General features: G+C 44.4%; 1 protein-coding gene across 3 annotated transcripts in view; it reads left to right on the top strand.

The window, feature by feature from the left end:
• The window catches only part of LOC138638128 (probable cation-transporting ATPase 13A4), a 161586-nt gene that overhangs the window by 53284 nt on the left and 90159 nt on the right, over nucleotides 1–18143 (top strand). For all 3 annotated transcript variants that reach the window (XM_069727159.1, XM_069727161.1, XM_069727160.1), the window contains one exon: nucleotides 2062–2250. In XM_069727159.1, coding sequence (XP_069583260.1) covers nucleotides 2062–2250 — 189 coding nt within the window. The remainder of the gene's footprint in view (nucleotides 1–2061; nucleotides 2251–18143) is intronic.

Genomic DNA, 18143 nt, shown 5'->3' with positions numbered 1-18143 from the left:
TTTTACTTTTAGGATGGTAACCAGGGTAAACATCGGGTTACTAAGCGCGGCCCTGCGCTTAGTTACCCGATGTTTACCCTGGTTACCGGCATCGTTGGTCGCTGGAGAGCGGTCTGTGTGACAGCTCTCCAGCAACCAAACAGCGACGCTGCAGCGATCCGGATCGTTGTCGGTATCGCTGCAGCGTCGCTTAATGTGAAGGGGCCTTTACCATTGAGGTGCCTTGATACAGCACTCTGGAAACAGCCTATTTGTTGAGAAATTTCTTTCTGGGTCTTACCTTCTTGCTTGAGGGTGTCAATGATGGCCTTCTTGACATCTGTCAGGTCGCTAGTCTTAAGGTACCGTCACACATAGCGACGCTGCAGCGATACCGACAACGATCCGGATCGCTGCAGCGTCGCTGTTTGGTCGCTGGAGAGATGTCACACAGACAGCTCTCCAGCGACCAACGATCCCGAGGTCCCCGGTAACCAGGGTAAACATCGGGTAACTAAGCGCAGGGCCGCGCTTAGTAACCCGATGTTTACCCTGGTTACCATCCTAAAAAGTAAAAAAACAAACGCTACATACTTACCTATCGCTGTCTGTCCTCGGCGCTCTGCTTCTCTGGTCTGGCTGTGAGCGCCGGGCAGCCAGAAAGCACAGCGGTGATGTCACCGCTCTGCTTTCCGGCTGACCGACGCTCACAGCCAGAGCAGGAGGAGAGCAGAGCACAGCGCTGGAGGACAGACGGCTGTAGGTAAGTATGTACTGTTTGTTTTTTTACTTTTTAGGATGGTAACCAGGGTAAACATCGGGTTACTAAGCGCGGCCCTGCGCTTAGTAACCCGATGTTTACCCTGGTTACCGGCAAAGACATCGCTGAATCGGTGTCACACACGCCGATTCAGCGATGTCTACGGGGAGTCCAGCGACCAAATAAAGTTCTGGACTTTCTTCCCCGACCAGCGATCTCCCAGCAGGGGCCTGATCGCTGCTGCCTGTCACACTGGACGATATCGCTAGCGAGGACGCTGCAACGTCACGGATCGCTAGCGATATCGTCTAGTGTGACAGTACCTTTACCCATGATGGGGGCTTTGAGTAATGAACCAGGCAGGGAGTTTATAAAAGCCTCAGGTATCTTTTGCATGTGTTTAGAGTTAATTAGTTGATTCAGAAGATTAGGGTAATAGGTCGTTTAGAGAACCTTTTCTTGATATGCTAATTTATTGAGACAGGTTTTTTGGGTTATCAGGAGTTGTATGCCAAAATCATCAGTATTAAAACAATAAAAGACCTGACAAATTTCAGTTGGTGGATAATGAATCTATAATATATGAAAGTTTAATTGTAATCATTACATTATGGTAAATAATGAAATTTAACACTATATGCTAATTTTTTGAGAAGGACCTGTACAAGCCATGATAGTCACTCTTGGCAGTGTTATGCCACATGAGCTTTCTTGGAGATGTCATTGTTGACAAACTTTTGCAATGTGTAAAATGTCAGTGACTATTTTAGGCTAACTGTGCAAAGTAAATCAGAAATTGTGTGAATTAGCTGGATTTACTAAATATCTAAAACTTTGACACAAGTTCAGTTTGATTTGAATTAATTAGTTTATCTCTACATATCATATAACAGTTTGGCCCCAATTCACTATGACTGGTGTTTCATATGCCAGTTTCAATGACGGCAATGCAGGAATAAGACTTACCAAATTCATTAAGAGGCACACATTACTTAATGAATTTGGCACATCTTATCAGTGTCCTCCATACGCCGCACAACAAATATTACCCCAGTAACATTTCTAGGGTAAGGAATGCCACCATTTTTAATAAATTTGTCAGGTGGGCATTGTCACTCCCAGTATCTCCCAAGGTCTTCCGCAGCTCTGCCCATTTTGGCGGAGCTACCGGAAGGTAGTGTGATAGCGCCAAAAGTCACAAAATTTCTACACAAGTTGTGCGCTACATTTTAAGATATTTTACATCATAATTCTTCTTGAAAAAATGGTGAATTGGAGACCTTTGAACAATGTTTTAATTTCCCATTTATTTATATTGTTAGGTGTCTGCTAGGAAAATTATCGTTGAAGTTTGTGTTCTTATAGTCTGTTGCATCTCTCCAGTCATACCTGCTGCTCTCATGGTTGGAATTCTGTATGCAAAACGAAGATTGAGACAGAAGCAAATATTTTGTCTCAATGCAGACAGAATCAACATGTGTGGTCAGCTGAACCTATTCTGCTTTGATAAGGTTAGTATATCTTATTTCCATATTATACTCAATGTAATCTAATCTAAAGTGGACCACAGACAATTTTGGTTGATTCTGCTAGCAGTGTAATAACTAATCATCCAGAGCTGTAGATGGACATTTTGTTCCATGGAGCAAAGATTTATTCTGGCATTGTACACACATAACACACACAACACACACACATATCTATATACACATGTGCAATCACACACCCAGAATTAACAACCCATCCCTCCCATAACATGTAGTGTGACATACCTCTAAGTTGCACAAATACAGTACATAGTAATGCCATACACGCACCTATCCACCACAATCCAGTCATCTGTGGGATACAGCAGTAACCTCACAGCTTAACTGAGTGTCTCCATGGGTTCATTTAGGGAATCACTTCATAACCTTCCACTGCTCAATACCCTTAGTGACTAGGGTGTAGTGTTTACTTCATCAATTAGCAAGCTGCTCTGGCCAAGAATGATTTTTAGAAGCTGAATGTCTCAGTTCACGGAAAAGCAAAGAAGTATACAGTTTATACAATGAAGTATATAAGTGTCATCTTTGGGCCATATTTAAGAGTCACACTAATTCTTGAACTTCAACAAAAATGACTGGCATTGAAAACAAGTATGAAGATTATAGAGTGTTTTAATGCACACTAACAGGGCCAGCCGTCGTCTGAATAGAGTCCTGTGCAAATTTGTCCTCTTGTGGACCCACCCCACAGTTTACACAAAACACATGAGTGCACATGTTTATACATGAGAAACACAACTACCATGCATGAAGTTGTGGTCTGCTACACTTCTGGATGCCGCAGGACCTGCAAACAGAACATGCTGATGAATGGTGTCAAACCCAAAAACAATCTGATATTGATGACCTATCCAAACTATCCAAAGGATATGGATAAGCCATCAAGTACTGAACAACTTCTTTAAGTTATTGTAAGTATATGAAACTATGGATGAGTACATGCAAATACATGTCTTTTAATAAGTAGAACAGCTGGGTGTCAACCCTAATTTCAAGAGTGATACTGTTTGCTGAAGCTTTGCATGACTGCCTGCTGAGCTGTTGTAGGTAAGCCTATCAGGTGTGGTACTGTCTGCTAATACCCTGGATCTAAGACATATTTGATCTGCTGTGTGTTACATGCATTGATCAGTACAGTTTCCATAACAATCACCCAAATTTCTATAGACACCCCCTCTCTCAGGTTGAAATGCCTGAAAGGCCATTTTTCACAACTATGTACTATCTGTGTTTTTTACAGATAGGGCACATTATCCATTATAGTCTACTGGCCTTTACCGTCTCTGTGTCTGTTTTTCATTTAATGTATGGATCACACTCACTAATTCAAGGGGACAAGTACACTTTTACCGTGTAAAGATTCTGAGAAACATTTGGACAAACTTGGAGATGTTTTTTTTGGCATTGGAGAAAAATTAATACCACACCAATTAAAATAGTAAATTTTCTTGTATAAATCCAAATCAGAAACAAAGTAAAATTAATAATTACCCTGCTATAAGTAAATAAGTAAAAGCAATAGTGCATATAACATTGGGTACCTAGTGAACATTGTTTTTGATTAAAAAAAGAGTAAAAGCCATCCCACCAACGTCAAGGTGTAACCAAGCTAGGAATGGTCCTAACCTCTAATATTAAAACCTTACCCTGCATCATAGTGACGTCCTGTGTTAATAAGGGATGAGCAATACTGGGTCCCAAACATGAACACGCAGTTAGTGAGGAGCTTTTTAAATGTGATATCCAGCTCAAAGGAAGAGAGGGCATACCCTTACCTGCACTAAATGCAGAAACCTAAAGCTAAATTGCAAGAAATGAACTGGAGTCACATTAGTAAGCACGTAAAAGAGGAGCATGTTCACACTGGCTGAAAAACAGACAAAGTCCAACACAGGTTGGGTTTTGTCTGTTTTTTTTAGCCAATGTGAACATGCTACTATTTAGCATGCACACCCACTTGACTCCAGCTCATTTCTTTCAGTTTAATGTTCACAAATACAAAAAAATAAAAAGGGACATCATAATGGCGCCTTCTTGTGCTACTTGTGTGACAATATATTGTTTTCATGAACTAGAAGACTTATAAGGGTTTTCTGTTTTCCTTAAATCCTTGTTTCCTGGCTGCAGTCTGTTTAACCCCTTAGCGACTGCCGATACGCCTTTTAACGGCGGCCGCTAAGGGTACTTAAACCACAGCGCCGTTCATTAACGGCGCTGTGGAAAAAGTAAATAGCGCCCCCCAGAGTCGGATTTTCTCCGGGGTCTCGGCTGCCGGGGGTAGCCGAGACCCCAGAGAACATGATTCGGGGGTTTTTTAACCGACCCCGCATTTGCGATCGCCGGTAATTAACCGTTTACCGGCGATCGCAAAAAAAAAAAAAAACGCGATCTCTTTTTTATTTCTCTGTCCTCCGATGTGATCGCACATCGGAGGACAGAGAAAAGGGGTCCCAGGTAGCCCCCCAATACTCACCTATCTCCCCCGATGCTCCTCGTGTCTCCCGGTGGGCGCCGCCATCTTCAAAATGGCGGACGCATGCGCAGTGCGCCCGCCGGCCGGCACCGAGAGAATCTTTGGGGTCTCGGCTACCACCGGCAGCCGAGACCCCAAAGATTCTCCCGGTGCTGGCCGCACCCCCGGCCGGCCGACCCCAAAGAACATGATCGGGGTCAGTTTTACCGACCTGTTTTGCGATCGCCGGTAATTAACTGTTTACCGGCGACCGCAAAAAAAAAAAAAAAAAAAAAAAGTAAAGTGTAATTCTCTGTCCTCTGATGTGATCGCACATCAGAGGACAGAGAAATAGGGGGATTCGGGGACCCTAGCATACTCACCTGTGTCCATGGGTCCTCCTGCTGCTCCTCCTGGCTGCCGGGGAAAAGAAAATGGCAGGCGCATGCGCAGTGCGCCCGCCATCTGTCTCCATCTGCTGGCCGGCAGGAGAACAGCAGTTGGGGCTAAAATTAGGGTTAGGGGTAGGGTTAGGGCTAGGGTTAGGGGTAGGGTTAGGGCTAGGGTTAGGGCTAGGGGTAGGGTTAGGGGTAGGGCTTGGGTTAGGAGTAGGGTTAGGGGTAGGGTTAGGGGTAGGGTTAGGGCTAGGGTTAGGGCGAGGGCTAGGGGTAGGGTTAGGAGTAGAGTTAGGGTTACGGCTAGGGTTAGGGGTAGGGTTAGGGCTAGGGGTAGGGTTAGGGCTAGGGTTAGGGCTAGGGTTAGGGCTAAGGTTAGGGCTAGGGCTAAATTTAGGGTTAGGGTTGGGGCTAAATTTAGGGTTAGGCTTCTTTCACAATTACGTCGGTACGGGGCCGTCGCAATGCGTCGGCCCGACATACCGACGCACGTTGTGAAAATTGTGCACAACGTGGGCAGCGGATGTAGTTTTTCAACGCAGCCGCTGCCCAATCTATGTCCTGGGGAGGAGGGGGCGGAGTCACGGCAACGCATGCGCGGTCAGAAATGGCGGATGCGACGTACAAAAAAATGTTTCATTGGACTTTTTTTGTGCCGACGGTCCGCCAAAACACAACTGATCCAGTGCACGACGGACGCGACGTGTGGCCATCCGTCACGATCCGTCGGCAATACAAGTCTATGGGCAAAAAACGCATCCTGCGGGCACATTTGCAGGATCCGTTTCTTGTCCAAAACTACGGATTGCGACGGATGCCAAACGACGCAAGTGTGAAAGTAGCCTTAGGGCTAGGGTTAGGGTTGGGGCTAAAGTTAGGGCTAGGGTTGGGGCTAAAGTTAGGGTTAGAGTTGGGATTAGGGTTAGGGTTTGGATTAGGGTTAGGGTTTGGATTAGGGTTGGTATTAGGGTTAGGGTTGTGTTGTGAATTCTGTTGTCAGGCTCCCTCCTGTGGTCATGAATGGTACTTCAGCTGGTTCTGTCCATGGACTTTCTCTGGTGGCTGTGGATGTTTCTGAGTTTCCTTCCACAGGTGACGAGCTTAATTCGTTAGCTGGCTGCTCTATTTAACTCCACTTAGATCTTTGCTCCATGCCACCTGTCAATGTTCCAGTATTGGTCTAGTTCACTCCTGGATCGTTCTTGTGACCTGTCTTCCCAGCAGAAGCTAATTGACTGCTTGTTTTTCTCTGGTTTGCTATTTTTCTGTCCAGCTTGCTATTTGGATTGTTGCCTTGCTTGCTGGAAGCTCTGGGATGCAGAGGGAGCGCCTCCGCACCGTGAGTCGGTGCGGAGGGTCTTTTTGCGCCCTCTGCGTGGTCTTTTTGTAGGTTTTTGTGCTGACCACAAAGCTACCTTTCCTATCCTCAGTCTGTTCAGTAAGTCGGGCCTCACTTTGCTTAAAGGGACACTGTCACCTGAATTTGGAGGGAACAATCTTCAGCCATGGAGGCGGGGTTTTTGTGTTTTTGATTCACCCTTTCCTTACCCGCTGGCTGCATGCTGGCTGCAATATTGGATTGAAGTTCATTCTCTGTCCTCCGTAGTACATGCCTGCAGAAGGCAAGATTGCAGTCAGCATGCAGCCAGCGGGTAAGGAAAGGGTGAATCAAAAACACAAAAACCCCGCCTCCATGGCTGAAGATTGTTCCCTCCAAATTCAGGTGACAGTGTCCCTTTAATCTATTTCATCTCTGTGTTCGTATTTTCATCTTTACTCACAGTCATTATATGTGGGGGGCTGCCTTTTCCTTTGGGGAATTTCTCTGAGGCAAGGTAGGCTTTATTTTTATATCTTTAGGGCTAGCTAGTTCCTTAGGCTGTGCCAAGTTGCATAGGGAGCGTTAGGAGCAATCCACGGCTATTTCTAGTGTGGTTGATAGGATTAGGGATTGCGGTCAGCAGAGTTCCCACGTCCCAGAGCTCGTCCTATATTATCAGTAACTATCAGGTCATTCCGTGTGCTCTTAACCACCAGGTCCATTATTGTCCTGACCACCAGGTCATAACAGTACAGGTGGCCCAAAGTACTAATGCATCTCAATAGAGGGATAAGAGAAGTTCTGAGACCATTTTTTTTTCTTTGCAGTGTGTTTTGTCTCTCTTTTCTCCTTTACATCTGGGTGGTTCAGAACACAGGTGTAGACATGGACATTCAAGGTCTGTCCTTTTTGATGGATAATCTCAATATAAGTGTACAAAACATTCAAGATTTTGTGGTTCAGAATCCGATGTCAGAGCCTAGGATTCCAATTCCTGATTTGTTTTTTGGTGATAGATCTAAGTTCTTGAATTTCAAAAATAATTGTAAATTGTTTCTTGCCTTGAAACCTCGCTCCTCAGGTGACCCTGTTCAACAAGTAAAGATCATTATTTCTTTGTTACGTGGTGACCCTCAAGACTGGGCATTTTCCATTGCGCCAGGAGATCCGGCATTGCGTGATGTTGATGCGTTTTTCCTGGCGCTTGGATTGCTTTATGACGAACCTAATTCAGTGGACCAGGCAGAGAAAATCTTGCTGGCTCTGTGTCAGGGTCAGGATGAAGCGGAGATATATTGTCAGAAGTTTAGAAAGTGGTCTGTGCTCACTCAGTGGAATGAATGTGCCCTGGCAGCAATCTTCAGAAAAGGTCTCTCTGAAGCCCTTAAGGATGTCATGGTGGGATTTCCCATGCCTGCTGGTCTGAATGAGTCTATGTCTTTGGCCATTCAGATCGATCGACGCTTGCGTGAGCGTAAACCTGTGCACCATTTGGCGGTACTATCTGAGCATGGGCCTGAGCCTATGCAATGTGATAGGACTTTGACCAGAGCTGAACGGCAAGAACACAGACGTCAGAATGGGCTATGTTTTTACTGTGGTGATTCCACTCATGCTATCTCCGATTGTCCTAAGCGCACTAAGCGGCTCGCTAGGTCTGACACCATTGGTACGGTACAGTCTAAATTTCTATTGTCCGTTACTCTGATTTGTTCTTTGTCATCCTATTCTGTTATGGCATTTGTGGATTCAGGCGCTGCCCTGAATTTGATGGACTTGGAGTATGCTAGGTGCTGTGGTTTTTTTCTTGGAGCCCTTGCAGTATCCTATTCCATTGAGAGGAATTGATGCCACACCTTTGGCCAAGAATAAACCTCAGTACTGGACCCAATTGACCATGTGCATGGCTCCTGCACATCAGGAGGATATCCGCTTTCTGGTGTTGCATAATCTGCATGATGTGGTCGTTTTGGGGTTGAAATGGCTGCAGGTTCATAATCCAGTATTGGACTGGAAATCTATGTCTGTGTCCAGCTGGAGTTGCCAGGGGGTACATGGTGATGTTCCATTTTTGTCTATTTCGTCTTCCACTCCTTCTGAAGTTCCAAAGTTTTTGTCGGATTATCGGGATGTATTTGATGAGCCCAAAGCCAGTGCCCTACCTCCTCATAGGGATTGCGATTGTGCAATTAATTTGATTCCTGGTAGTAAGTTTCCTAAGGGACGATTGTTCAATTTATCTGTGCCAGAACACGCCGCTATGCGGAGTTATATAAAGGAATCCTTGGAGAAAGGCCATATTCGCCCGTCGTCATCACCGTTAGGAGCAGGGTTCTTTTTTGTGGCCAAGAAGGATGGTTCTTTGAGACCTTGTATTGATTACCGCCTTCTTAATAAAATTACAGTCAAATTTCAGTATCCTTTGCCGTTGCTGTCTGATTTGTTTGCTCGTATTAAAGGGGCTAGTTGGTTCACCAAGATAGATCTTCGAGGGGCGTATAATCTTGTGCGTATTAAACAAGGCGATGAATGGAAAACAGCATTTAATACGCCCGAGGGCCATTTTGAGCACCTGGTTATGCCATTCGGGCTTTCCAATGCTCCATCAGTATTTCAGTCCTTTATGCATGACATCTTCCGAGAGTACCTGGATAAATTCCTGATTGTGTACTTGGATGACATTTTGATCTTCTCGGATGATTGGGAGTCTCATGTGAAGCAGGTCAGAACAGTTTTTCAGGTCCTGCGTGCTAATTCTTTGTTTGTGAAGGGATCAAAGTGTCTCTTTGGAGTTCAGAAAGTTTCATTTTTGGGGTTCATTTTTTCCCCTTCTACTATCGAGATGGACCCTGTTAAAGTCCAAGCCATTTACGATTGGACTCAGCCGACATCTGTGAAGAGCCTGCAAAAGTTCTTGGGCTTTGCTAATTTTTATCGGCGCTTCATCGCTAATTTTTCTAGTGTTGCTAAACCGTTGACTGCTTTGACCAAGAAGGGTGCTGATGTGGTCAATTGGTCTTCTGCAGCTGTAGAGGCTTTTCAGGAGTTGAAGCGTCGTTTTTCTTCTGCCCCTGTGTTGTGCCAGCCAGATGTTTCGCTCCCGTTTCAGGTTGAGGTTGATGCTTCTGAGATTGGAGCTGGGGCTGTTTTGTCGCAAAGAAGTTCTGATGGCTCGGTGATGAAGCCATGTGCTTTCTTTTCTAGAAAGTTTTCGCCTGCTGAGCGCAATTATGATGTTGGTAATCGAGAGTTGTTGGCCATGAAGTGGGCATTCGAGGAGTGGCGTCATTGGCTTGAAGGAGCCAAGCATCTCGTGGTGGTCTTGACAGATCACAAGAATTTGACTTATCTTGAGTCTGCCAAACGGTTGAATCCGAGACAGGCTCGATGGTCATTATTTTTCCCCCGTTTTGATTTTGTGGTTTCGTACCTTCCGGGCTCTAAGAATGTGAAGGCTGATGCCCTGTCAAGGAGTTTTGTGCCTGACTCTCCGGGTGTTCCTGAGCCGGCGGGTATTCTCCAAGAGGGGGTAATATTGTCTGCTATGTCCCCTGATTTGCGGCGGGTGCTGCAAAAATTTCAGGCTGATAGACCTGACCGTTGCCCAGCAGAGAAACTGTTTGTCCCTGATAGATGGACTAGTAGAGTTATCTCTGAGATTCATTGTTCAGTGTTGGCTGGTCATCCTGGAATCTTTGGTACCAGAGGTTTGGTGGATAGATCCTTTTGGTGGCCGTCTTTGTCACGGGATGTGCGTTCTTTTGTGCAGTCCTGTGGGACTTGTGCTCGGGCTAAGCCCTGCTGTTCTCGTGCCAGTGGGTTGCTTTTGCCCTTGCCGGTCCCGAAGAGGCCCTGGACGCATATTTCTATGGATTTTTTTTCAGATCTCCCCGTCTCTCAAAAGATGTCGGTCATTTGGGTGGTTTGTGATCGCTTTTCTAAGATGGTCCATTTGGTACCTTTGTCTAAATTGCCTTCCTCCTCTGATTTGGTGCCATTATTTTTCCAGCATATGGTTCGTTTACATGGTATCCCGGAGAACATCGTTTCTGACAGAGGTTCCCAGTTTGTTTCGAGGTTTTGGCGATCTTTTTGTGCTAGGATGGGCATTGATTTGTCTTTTTCCTCGGCTTTCCATCCTCAGACAAATGGCCAAACCGAACGAACTAATCAGACTTTGGAAACATATCTGAGATGCTTTGTTTCTGCTGATCAGGATGATTGGGTGTCCTTTTTGCCGTTGGCTGAGTTCGCCCTTAATAATCGGGCCAGCTCGGCTACTTTGGTTTCGCCGTTTTTCTGCAATTCTGGTTTCCATCCTCGTTTCTCTTCAGGGCAGGTTGAGTCTTCAGACTGTCCTGGTGTAGATACTGTGGTGGATAGGTTGCAGCAGATTTGGACTCATGTGGTGGACAATTTGACATTGTCCCAGGAGAAGGCTCAACGTTTCGCTAACCGCCGGCGTTGTGTGGGTCCCCGACTTCGTGTTGGGGATTTGGTTTGGTTGTCGTCTCGTTATGTTCCTATGAAGTTTTCCTCTCCTAAGTTTAAGCCTCGTTTCATTGGTCCGTATAAGATTTCTGAGGTTATCAATCCTGTGTCATTTCGTTTGGCCCTTCCTGCTTCTTTTGCCATCCATAATGTGTTCCATAGGTCGTTGTTGCGGAGATACGTGGCGCCTGTGGTTCCATCCGTTGATCCTCCTGCCCCGGTGTTGGTTGAGGGGGAGTTCGAGTATGTGGTGGAGAAGATTTTGGATTCTCGTATTTTGAGACGGAAACTCCAGTACCTGGTCAAGTGGAAGGGTTATGGTCAGGAAGATAATTCCTGGGTTTTTGCCTCTGATGTTCATGCTGCCTATCTGGTTCGTGCCTTTCATTTGGCTCGTCCTGGTCGGCCTGGGTGCTCTGGTGAGGGTTCGGTGACCCCTCCTCAAGGGGGGGTACTGTTGTGAATTCTGTTGTCGGGCTCCCTCCTGTGGTCATGAATGGTACTTCGGCTGGTTCTGTCCATGGACTTTCTCTGGTGGCTGTGGGTGTTTCTGAGTTTCCTTCCACAGGTGATGAGCTTAATTCGTTAGCTGGCTGCTCTATTTAACTCCACTTAGATCTTTGCTCCATGCCACCTGTCAATGTTCCAGTATTGGTCTAGTTCACTCCTGGATCGTTCTTGTGACCTGTCTTCCCAGCAGAAGCTAAGTGACTGCTTGTTTTTCTCTGGTTTGCTATTTTTCTGTCCAGCTTGCTATTTGGATTGTTGTCTTGCTTGCTGGAAGCTCTGGGACGCAGAGGGAGCGCCTCCGCACCGTGAGTTGGTGCAGAGGGTCTTTTTTCGCCCTCTGCGTGGTCTTTTTGTAGGTTTTTGTGCTGATCGCAAAGCTACCTTTCCTATCCTCAGTCTGTTCAGTAAGTCGGGCCTCACTTTGCTTAATCTATTTCATCTCTGTGTTTGTATTTTCATCTTTACTCACAGTCATTATATGTGGGGGGCTGCCTTTTCCTTTGGGGAATTTCTCTGAGGCAAGGTAGGCTTTATTTTTCTATCTTATGGCTAGCTAGTTCCTTAGGCTGTGCCGAGTTGCATAGGGAGCGTTAGGAGCAATCCACGGCTATTTCTAGTGTGGTTGATAGGATTAGGGATTGCGGTCAGCAGAGTTCCCACGTCCCAGAGCTCATCCTATATTATCAGTAACTATCAGGTCATTCCGTGTGCTCTTAACCACCAGGTCCATTATTGTCCTGACCACCAGGTCATAACAGGGTTGGCATTAGGGTTACGCTTGGGATTAGGGTTAGGTTTGGGATTAGGGTTAAGGTTAGGGTTGTGATTAGGGGTGTATTGGGATTAGGGTTAGGTTTGAGGTTAGGGTTGAGATTAGGATTAGGGGTGTGTTGGATTTAGGGTTTTGATTAGGGTTATGGTTAGGGTTGACATTAGGGTTGTTTTGGGGTAAGGGTTGTGATTATCGTTGGGGTTAGTGATTAGGATTATGGATCAGGTTGGGATTAGGGTTAGGGGTGTGTTGGAGTTGGGTTGGAACTAGAATTGGGGGGTTTCCACTGTTTAGGTACATCAGGGGGTCTCCAAACACGACAGCCAATTTTGCGCTCAAAAAGTCAAATGGTGCTCCCTCCCTTCTGAGCTCTGCCGTGCGCCCAAACAGTGGGTTACCCCCACATATGGGGCATCAGCGTACTCGGGATAAATTGGACAACAACTTCTGGGGTCCAATTTCTCTTGCTACCCTTGTGAAAATAAAAACATGGGGGCTAAAAAATCTTTTTTGTGGAAAAATATATATATATTTTTTCATGACTCTGCATTCTAAACTTCTGTGAAGCACTTGGGCATTCAAAGTTCTCACCACACATCTAGATAAGTTCCTTGGGGGGTCTAGTTTCCAAAATGGGGTCACTTGTGGGGGGTTACTACTGTTTAGGTACATCAGGGGCTCTGCAATCGCAACATAATGCCCACAGACCATTCTATCAAAGTCTGCATTCCAAAACGGCGCTCCTTCCTTCCGAGCTCTGCCGTGCACCTAAAAAGTGGTTTACCCCCACATATGGGGTACCAGCATACTCAGGACAAATTGGACAACAACTTTTGGGGTCCAATTTTTCTTGTTACCCTTGTGAAAATAAAAACTTGGGGGCTAAAAAATCTTTTGTGGAAAAAAAAAATATTTTTTATTTTCACGACTCTGCATTATAAACTTCTGTGAAGCACTTGGGCATTCAAAGTTCTCACCACACATCTAGATAAGTTCCATGGGGGGTCTAGTTTCCAAAATGGGGTCACTTGTGGGGGATTTCTACTGTTTAGGCACATCAGGGGCTCTCCAAACGCGACATGGCGTCCGATCTTAATTCCAGCCAATTCTACATTGAAAAAGTAAAACCGCACTCTTTCTTTTCCAAGCTCTGCGGTGCGCCCAAACAGTGGTTTACCCCCACATATTGGGTATCAACGTACTCAGTAGAAATTGCACAACAACTTTAGTGTTCTAATTTCTCCTGTTACCCTTGTTAAAATAAAAATTTGTGGGCAAAAAGATATTTGTAGAAAAAATGCGATTTTTTTTTTTTTTTTTTTTTTTTTTTTTTTTTTTCACGGCTCTACGTTATAAACTTCTTTGAAGCACATGGGGGTTCAAAGTGCTCAATACACATCTAGATAAGTTCCTTAAGGGGTCTAGTTTCCAAAATTGTGTCACTTGGGGGGGTTTCCACTGTTTAGGCACATCAGGGGCTCTGCAAACGCAACATGGCGTCCGATCTCAATTCCAGCCAATTCTACATTGAAAAAGTAAAACGGCACTCCTTCTCTTCCAAGCTCTGCGGTGCACCCAAACAGTGGTTTACCCCCACATATTGGGTATCGACGTACTCAGGAGAAATTGCACAACAACTTTTGTGGTGTAATTTCTCCTTTTACCCTTGTGAAAATTAAAATTTGTGGGCAAAAAAATCATTTTTGTGTAAACAAAAGCGATTTTTTTATTTTCACGGCTCTACGTTATAAACTTCTGTGAAGCATTTGGGGGTTCAAAGTGCTCACCACACATCTAGATAAGTTCCTTAAGGGGTCTAGTTTCCAAAATGGTGTCACTTGAGGGGTTTCCACTGTTTAGGCACATCAGGGGCTCTCTAAACGTGACATGGCGTCCCATCTCAATTCCAGCCAATTCTGCATTGAAAAAGTCAAACGGCGCTCCTTCACTTCTAAGTTCTGCGGTGCGTCCAAAAAGTGGTTTACCCCCACATATCGGGTATTGGCGTATTCAGGAGAAATTGCAAAACAAAATTTATGGTTACATTTCTGTTTTTACACATGTGAAAATAAAAAAAATGGTTCTGAATTAAGATGTTTGCAAAAAAAAGTTAAATGTTCATTTTTTCCTTCCACATTGTTTCAGTTCCTGTGAAGCACGTAAAGGGTTAATAAACTTCTTGAATGTGGTTTTGAGAACCTTGAGGGGTGCAGTTTTTAGAATGGTGTCACACTTCATTATTTTCTATCATATAGACCCCTCAAAATGACTTCAAATGTGATGTGGTCCCTAAAAAAAAATGGTGTTGTAAAAATGAGAAATTGCTGGTCAACTTTTAACCCTTATAACTCCCTAACAAAAAAAAAATTTTGTTTCCAAAATTGTGCTGATGTAAAGTAGACATGTGGGAAATGTTACTTATTAACTATTTTTCATGACATATCTCTCTGATTTAAGGGCATAAAAATACAAAGTTTGAAAATTGCAAAATTTTAAAATTTTTTGCCATATTTCCGTTTTTTTCATAAATAATCGCAAGTAATATCGAAGAAATGTTACCACTAACATGAAGTACAATATGTTATGAAAAAACAATCTCAGAATCAGCGAGATCCGTTGAAGCGTTCCAGAGTTATAACCTCATAAATTGACAGTGGTCAGAATTGCAAAAATTGGCTCGGTCATTAAGTACCAAATTGGCTCTGTCACTAAGGGGTTAATAAAATAACTTGCTTTGCTCACGCTCCCTTGGTCCAGTATAGTTTATTTTTACAACAATCTTTGCCTAGGGACCCAACATTCTTGAAAACAGGAAACTTATTTAAGGCCTCCATACACATTAGATTTCTGCTAATCAAAACTATAAGAATTTTTCTGACACGCTCATACACATTCAGCTCAGCTGAGAGCTTCTCTGCTCTCAATTATAGAGGTATTGCCAAAATCAGCATGCATCGTCTCTCCTGGAAGAGTCTAGAGGTTTCTATAGATATTAGATGAGCAGGTTCTGTCAACTATAGTTTAATGCTCACTACACTTACACTACCATACATGCATAAAACAAACATTCATATCCACATATCCACATACACACACATAGTCCCTAACTTTCCATAGATATGTCACTTAGGAAATTCTTCCCCCTTCCCTCATCCATTGACAGCATTAGCACACCTGATAACAACCATAGGTACATGAAAAGGGCACCAGAACCACCTTATCCACATAAATATAGCACCAGAACCATAATTGTTACATAAATACAGCACCACAATTACCATCAGTACATGAATAAATTACTAGAATAATCATCAGTACAGAAATACAGCACCAGAACCATCATCAGTAAATTAAAAAAAACTCCAAATTTAGTACAGTGATTAACTGTAAAATCAGGTCTGCCCCCCGCCATGTACATTAGGATCTCATGAAATTGCAGTTTCCAGTATAATCTTAACAATGTTAAGGAGGTACTGGGAGTTGCTCTTATAAGCCATCATCAGACTGCGAACCATACAGTAACCACAGTACTGGTTTGTCACAGTCAGCATCACATATATGCATTTTACATACAGGTACCTTACGGGTGATGTTTTCTCTGGGCTCATTTTCTTTCCTTCTCCATCTTGTTCAGATGTTGTAATGACTTTTCACATTCACAGCTCATCTCTGCAGACTTGCCTCTTCTCTAGCCTACTGCTGCACATCCCAACATGATGCTTGTAAACAGTGTTATTATCATTCCCCCTGTCTAAAAATATCTGCCACTGTTGTGCCCTTAAATAAATAATTGTTTATTACACAAAATATGATTCCACACTGTCCCTCTTATGAGACATGGCCTCCACTCTGTTTTCTCCGACAAAATATTCCCTTTACACTATCCTCCCTTATGAACATATGGGCCCTAAGCTGGCCCTCCTTATAAATATGGCTTGCACAGTGACTCCTCCCTCTCGTTGGCCCCAAGCCATTCCTTCTCAGTTCTCTCCCTTCCCATGCAGTTCCCCCTCTTCACTGTCCATCGATTGCTGCCCCCTCTACCCATTGTCACCCTCAGCACCTGTCTCCTCTCCATTCTGTCCTTTTTAATGCTACCCTATTCACTCTACCCCCACACCACACGGCAAACTAAAAATCAATATTAATGGAAAGGTCTTCTGCTACACTAAGGAAAGCTCCCTTTTGTCATTGCTCTCACTTTCTCTTCGCTCCAGGCCTCGGCAGCACTCCTTTTGTTTATTTACATTCCCATTCTGCAGTGTATGACCCCTGTCTTCTACATATAGCCCCATCTGTTGTAAATTCTGTGGCAGAGCTCCCTCCTGTGGTCACAAATGGTACTTCGGCTGATTCTCTCTGTGAGCTTCTGTTGGTAGAGGGAAGTGGTACTGCGGCTTCTGAGTTTCCTCCCTCAGGTGATCTGGTGAGGTCGTTAGGTGCTTCTCTACTTAACTCCACCTAATGCTTTGATCCTGGCTTCCTGTCAATGTTCCAGTGTTGGACTTGCTTTTCCCTGGATCATTCCTGTGGCCTGCTGCTCTGCATAGCTAAGTTCTTCTTTGCTATTTGTTTGCTATTTTTTCTGTCCAGCTTGTCTAATTTGTTGCTGGAAGCTCTGGGACGCAAAGGGTGTACCTCCGTGCCGTTAGTTCGGTACGGAGGGTCTTTTTGCCCCCTTTGCGTGGTTTTCTTTAGGGTTTTGTGTAGACCGCAAAGTTACCTTTTCTATCCTCGATCTGTTAAGAAAGTCGGGCCTCACTTTGCTGAATCTATTTCATCTCTACGTTTGTCTTTTCATCTTAACTCACAGTCATTATATGTGGGGGGCTGCCTTTTCCTTTGGGGTATTTCTCTGAGGCAAGGTAGGCTTATTTTCTGTCTTCAGGCTAGTTAGTTTCTCAGGCTGTGCCGAGTTGCATAGGCAGAGTTAGGCGCAATCCACGGCTGCCTCTAGTGTTGTTTGGAGAGGATTAGGGATTGCGGTCTGCAGAGTTCCCACGTCTCAGAGCTCGTTCTATGATTTTGGGTTATTGTCAGATCACTGTATGTGCTCTGACCGCTATGTCCATTGTAGTACTGAATTGCCTTTCATAACAGTACAGGAAACCAAAAGTACTAATGATTCTCAATAGAGGGAAAAAAGAAGTTCTGAGACCATTTTTTTTTCTTTGCACTGTGTTTTGCCTTTTTTTTCCCCTAGACATTTGGGTGGTTCAGTACACAGGTGTAGCGATGGACATTAGAAGTCTGTCTTCATTTGTGGATCAGCTCTCGGCAAGAGTACAAAAGATTCAAGACACTATTGATCAGAAAGCTATGTTGGAACCAAGAATTCCTATTCCTGATTTGTTTTTTGGAGATAGAACTAAGTTTCTGAGTTTCAAAAATAATTGTAAATTATTTCTGGCCTTGAAACCTCGCTCCTCTGGTGATCCAGTTCAACAGGTTTTGATTGTTATTTCTTTTTTGCGCGGCGACCCTCAGGACTGGGCATTTTCCCTTGCGCCGGGAGATCCTGCATTGAGTAATATCGATGCGTTTTTCCTGGCGCTCGGATTGCTGTACGATGAACCTAATTCAGTGGATCAGGCAGAGAAAAATTTGCTGGCTCCTTGTCAGGGTCAGGATGAGATAGAGGTATATTGTCAGAAATTAAAAAGTGGTCCATGCTCACTCAATGGAATGAATCTGCGCTGGCAGCTATGTTCAGAAAGGGTCTCTCTGAAGCCCTTAAGGATGTCATGGTGGGATTTCCTATGCCTGCTGGTTTGAATGAGTCTATGTCTTTGGCCATTCAGATCGGTCGACGCTTGCGTGAGCGTAAATCTGTGCACCATTTGGCGGTACTACCTGAGCTAAAACCTGAGCCTATGCAGTGCGATAGGACTTTGACCAGAGTTGAACGGCAAGAAC

This window comes from Ranitomeya imitator, chromosome 5 (genome assembly GCF_032444005.1).
Source record: "Ranitomeya imitator isolate aRanImi1 chromosome 5, aRanImi1.pri, whole genome shotgun sequence".
In the NCBI taxonomy this organism is placed as follows: domain Eukaryota; kingdom Metazoa; phylum Chordata; class Amphibia; order Anura; family Dendrobatidae; genus Ranitomeya; species Ranitomeya imitator.
Note: the sequence above shows the minus strand (reverse complement) of the source record. Positions and strands in the feature narration are given on the sequence as shown.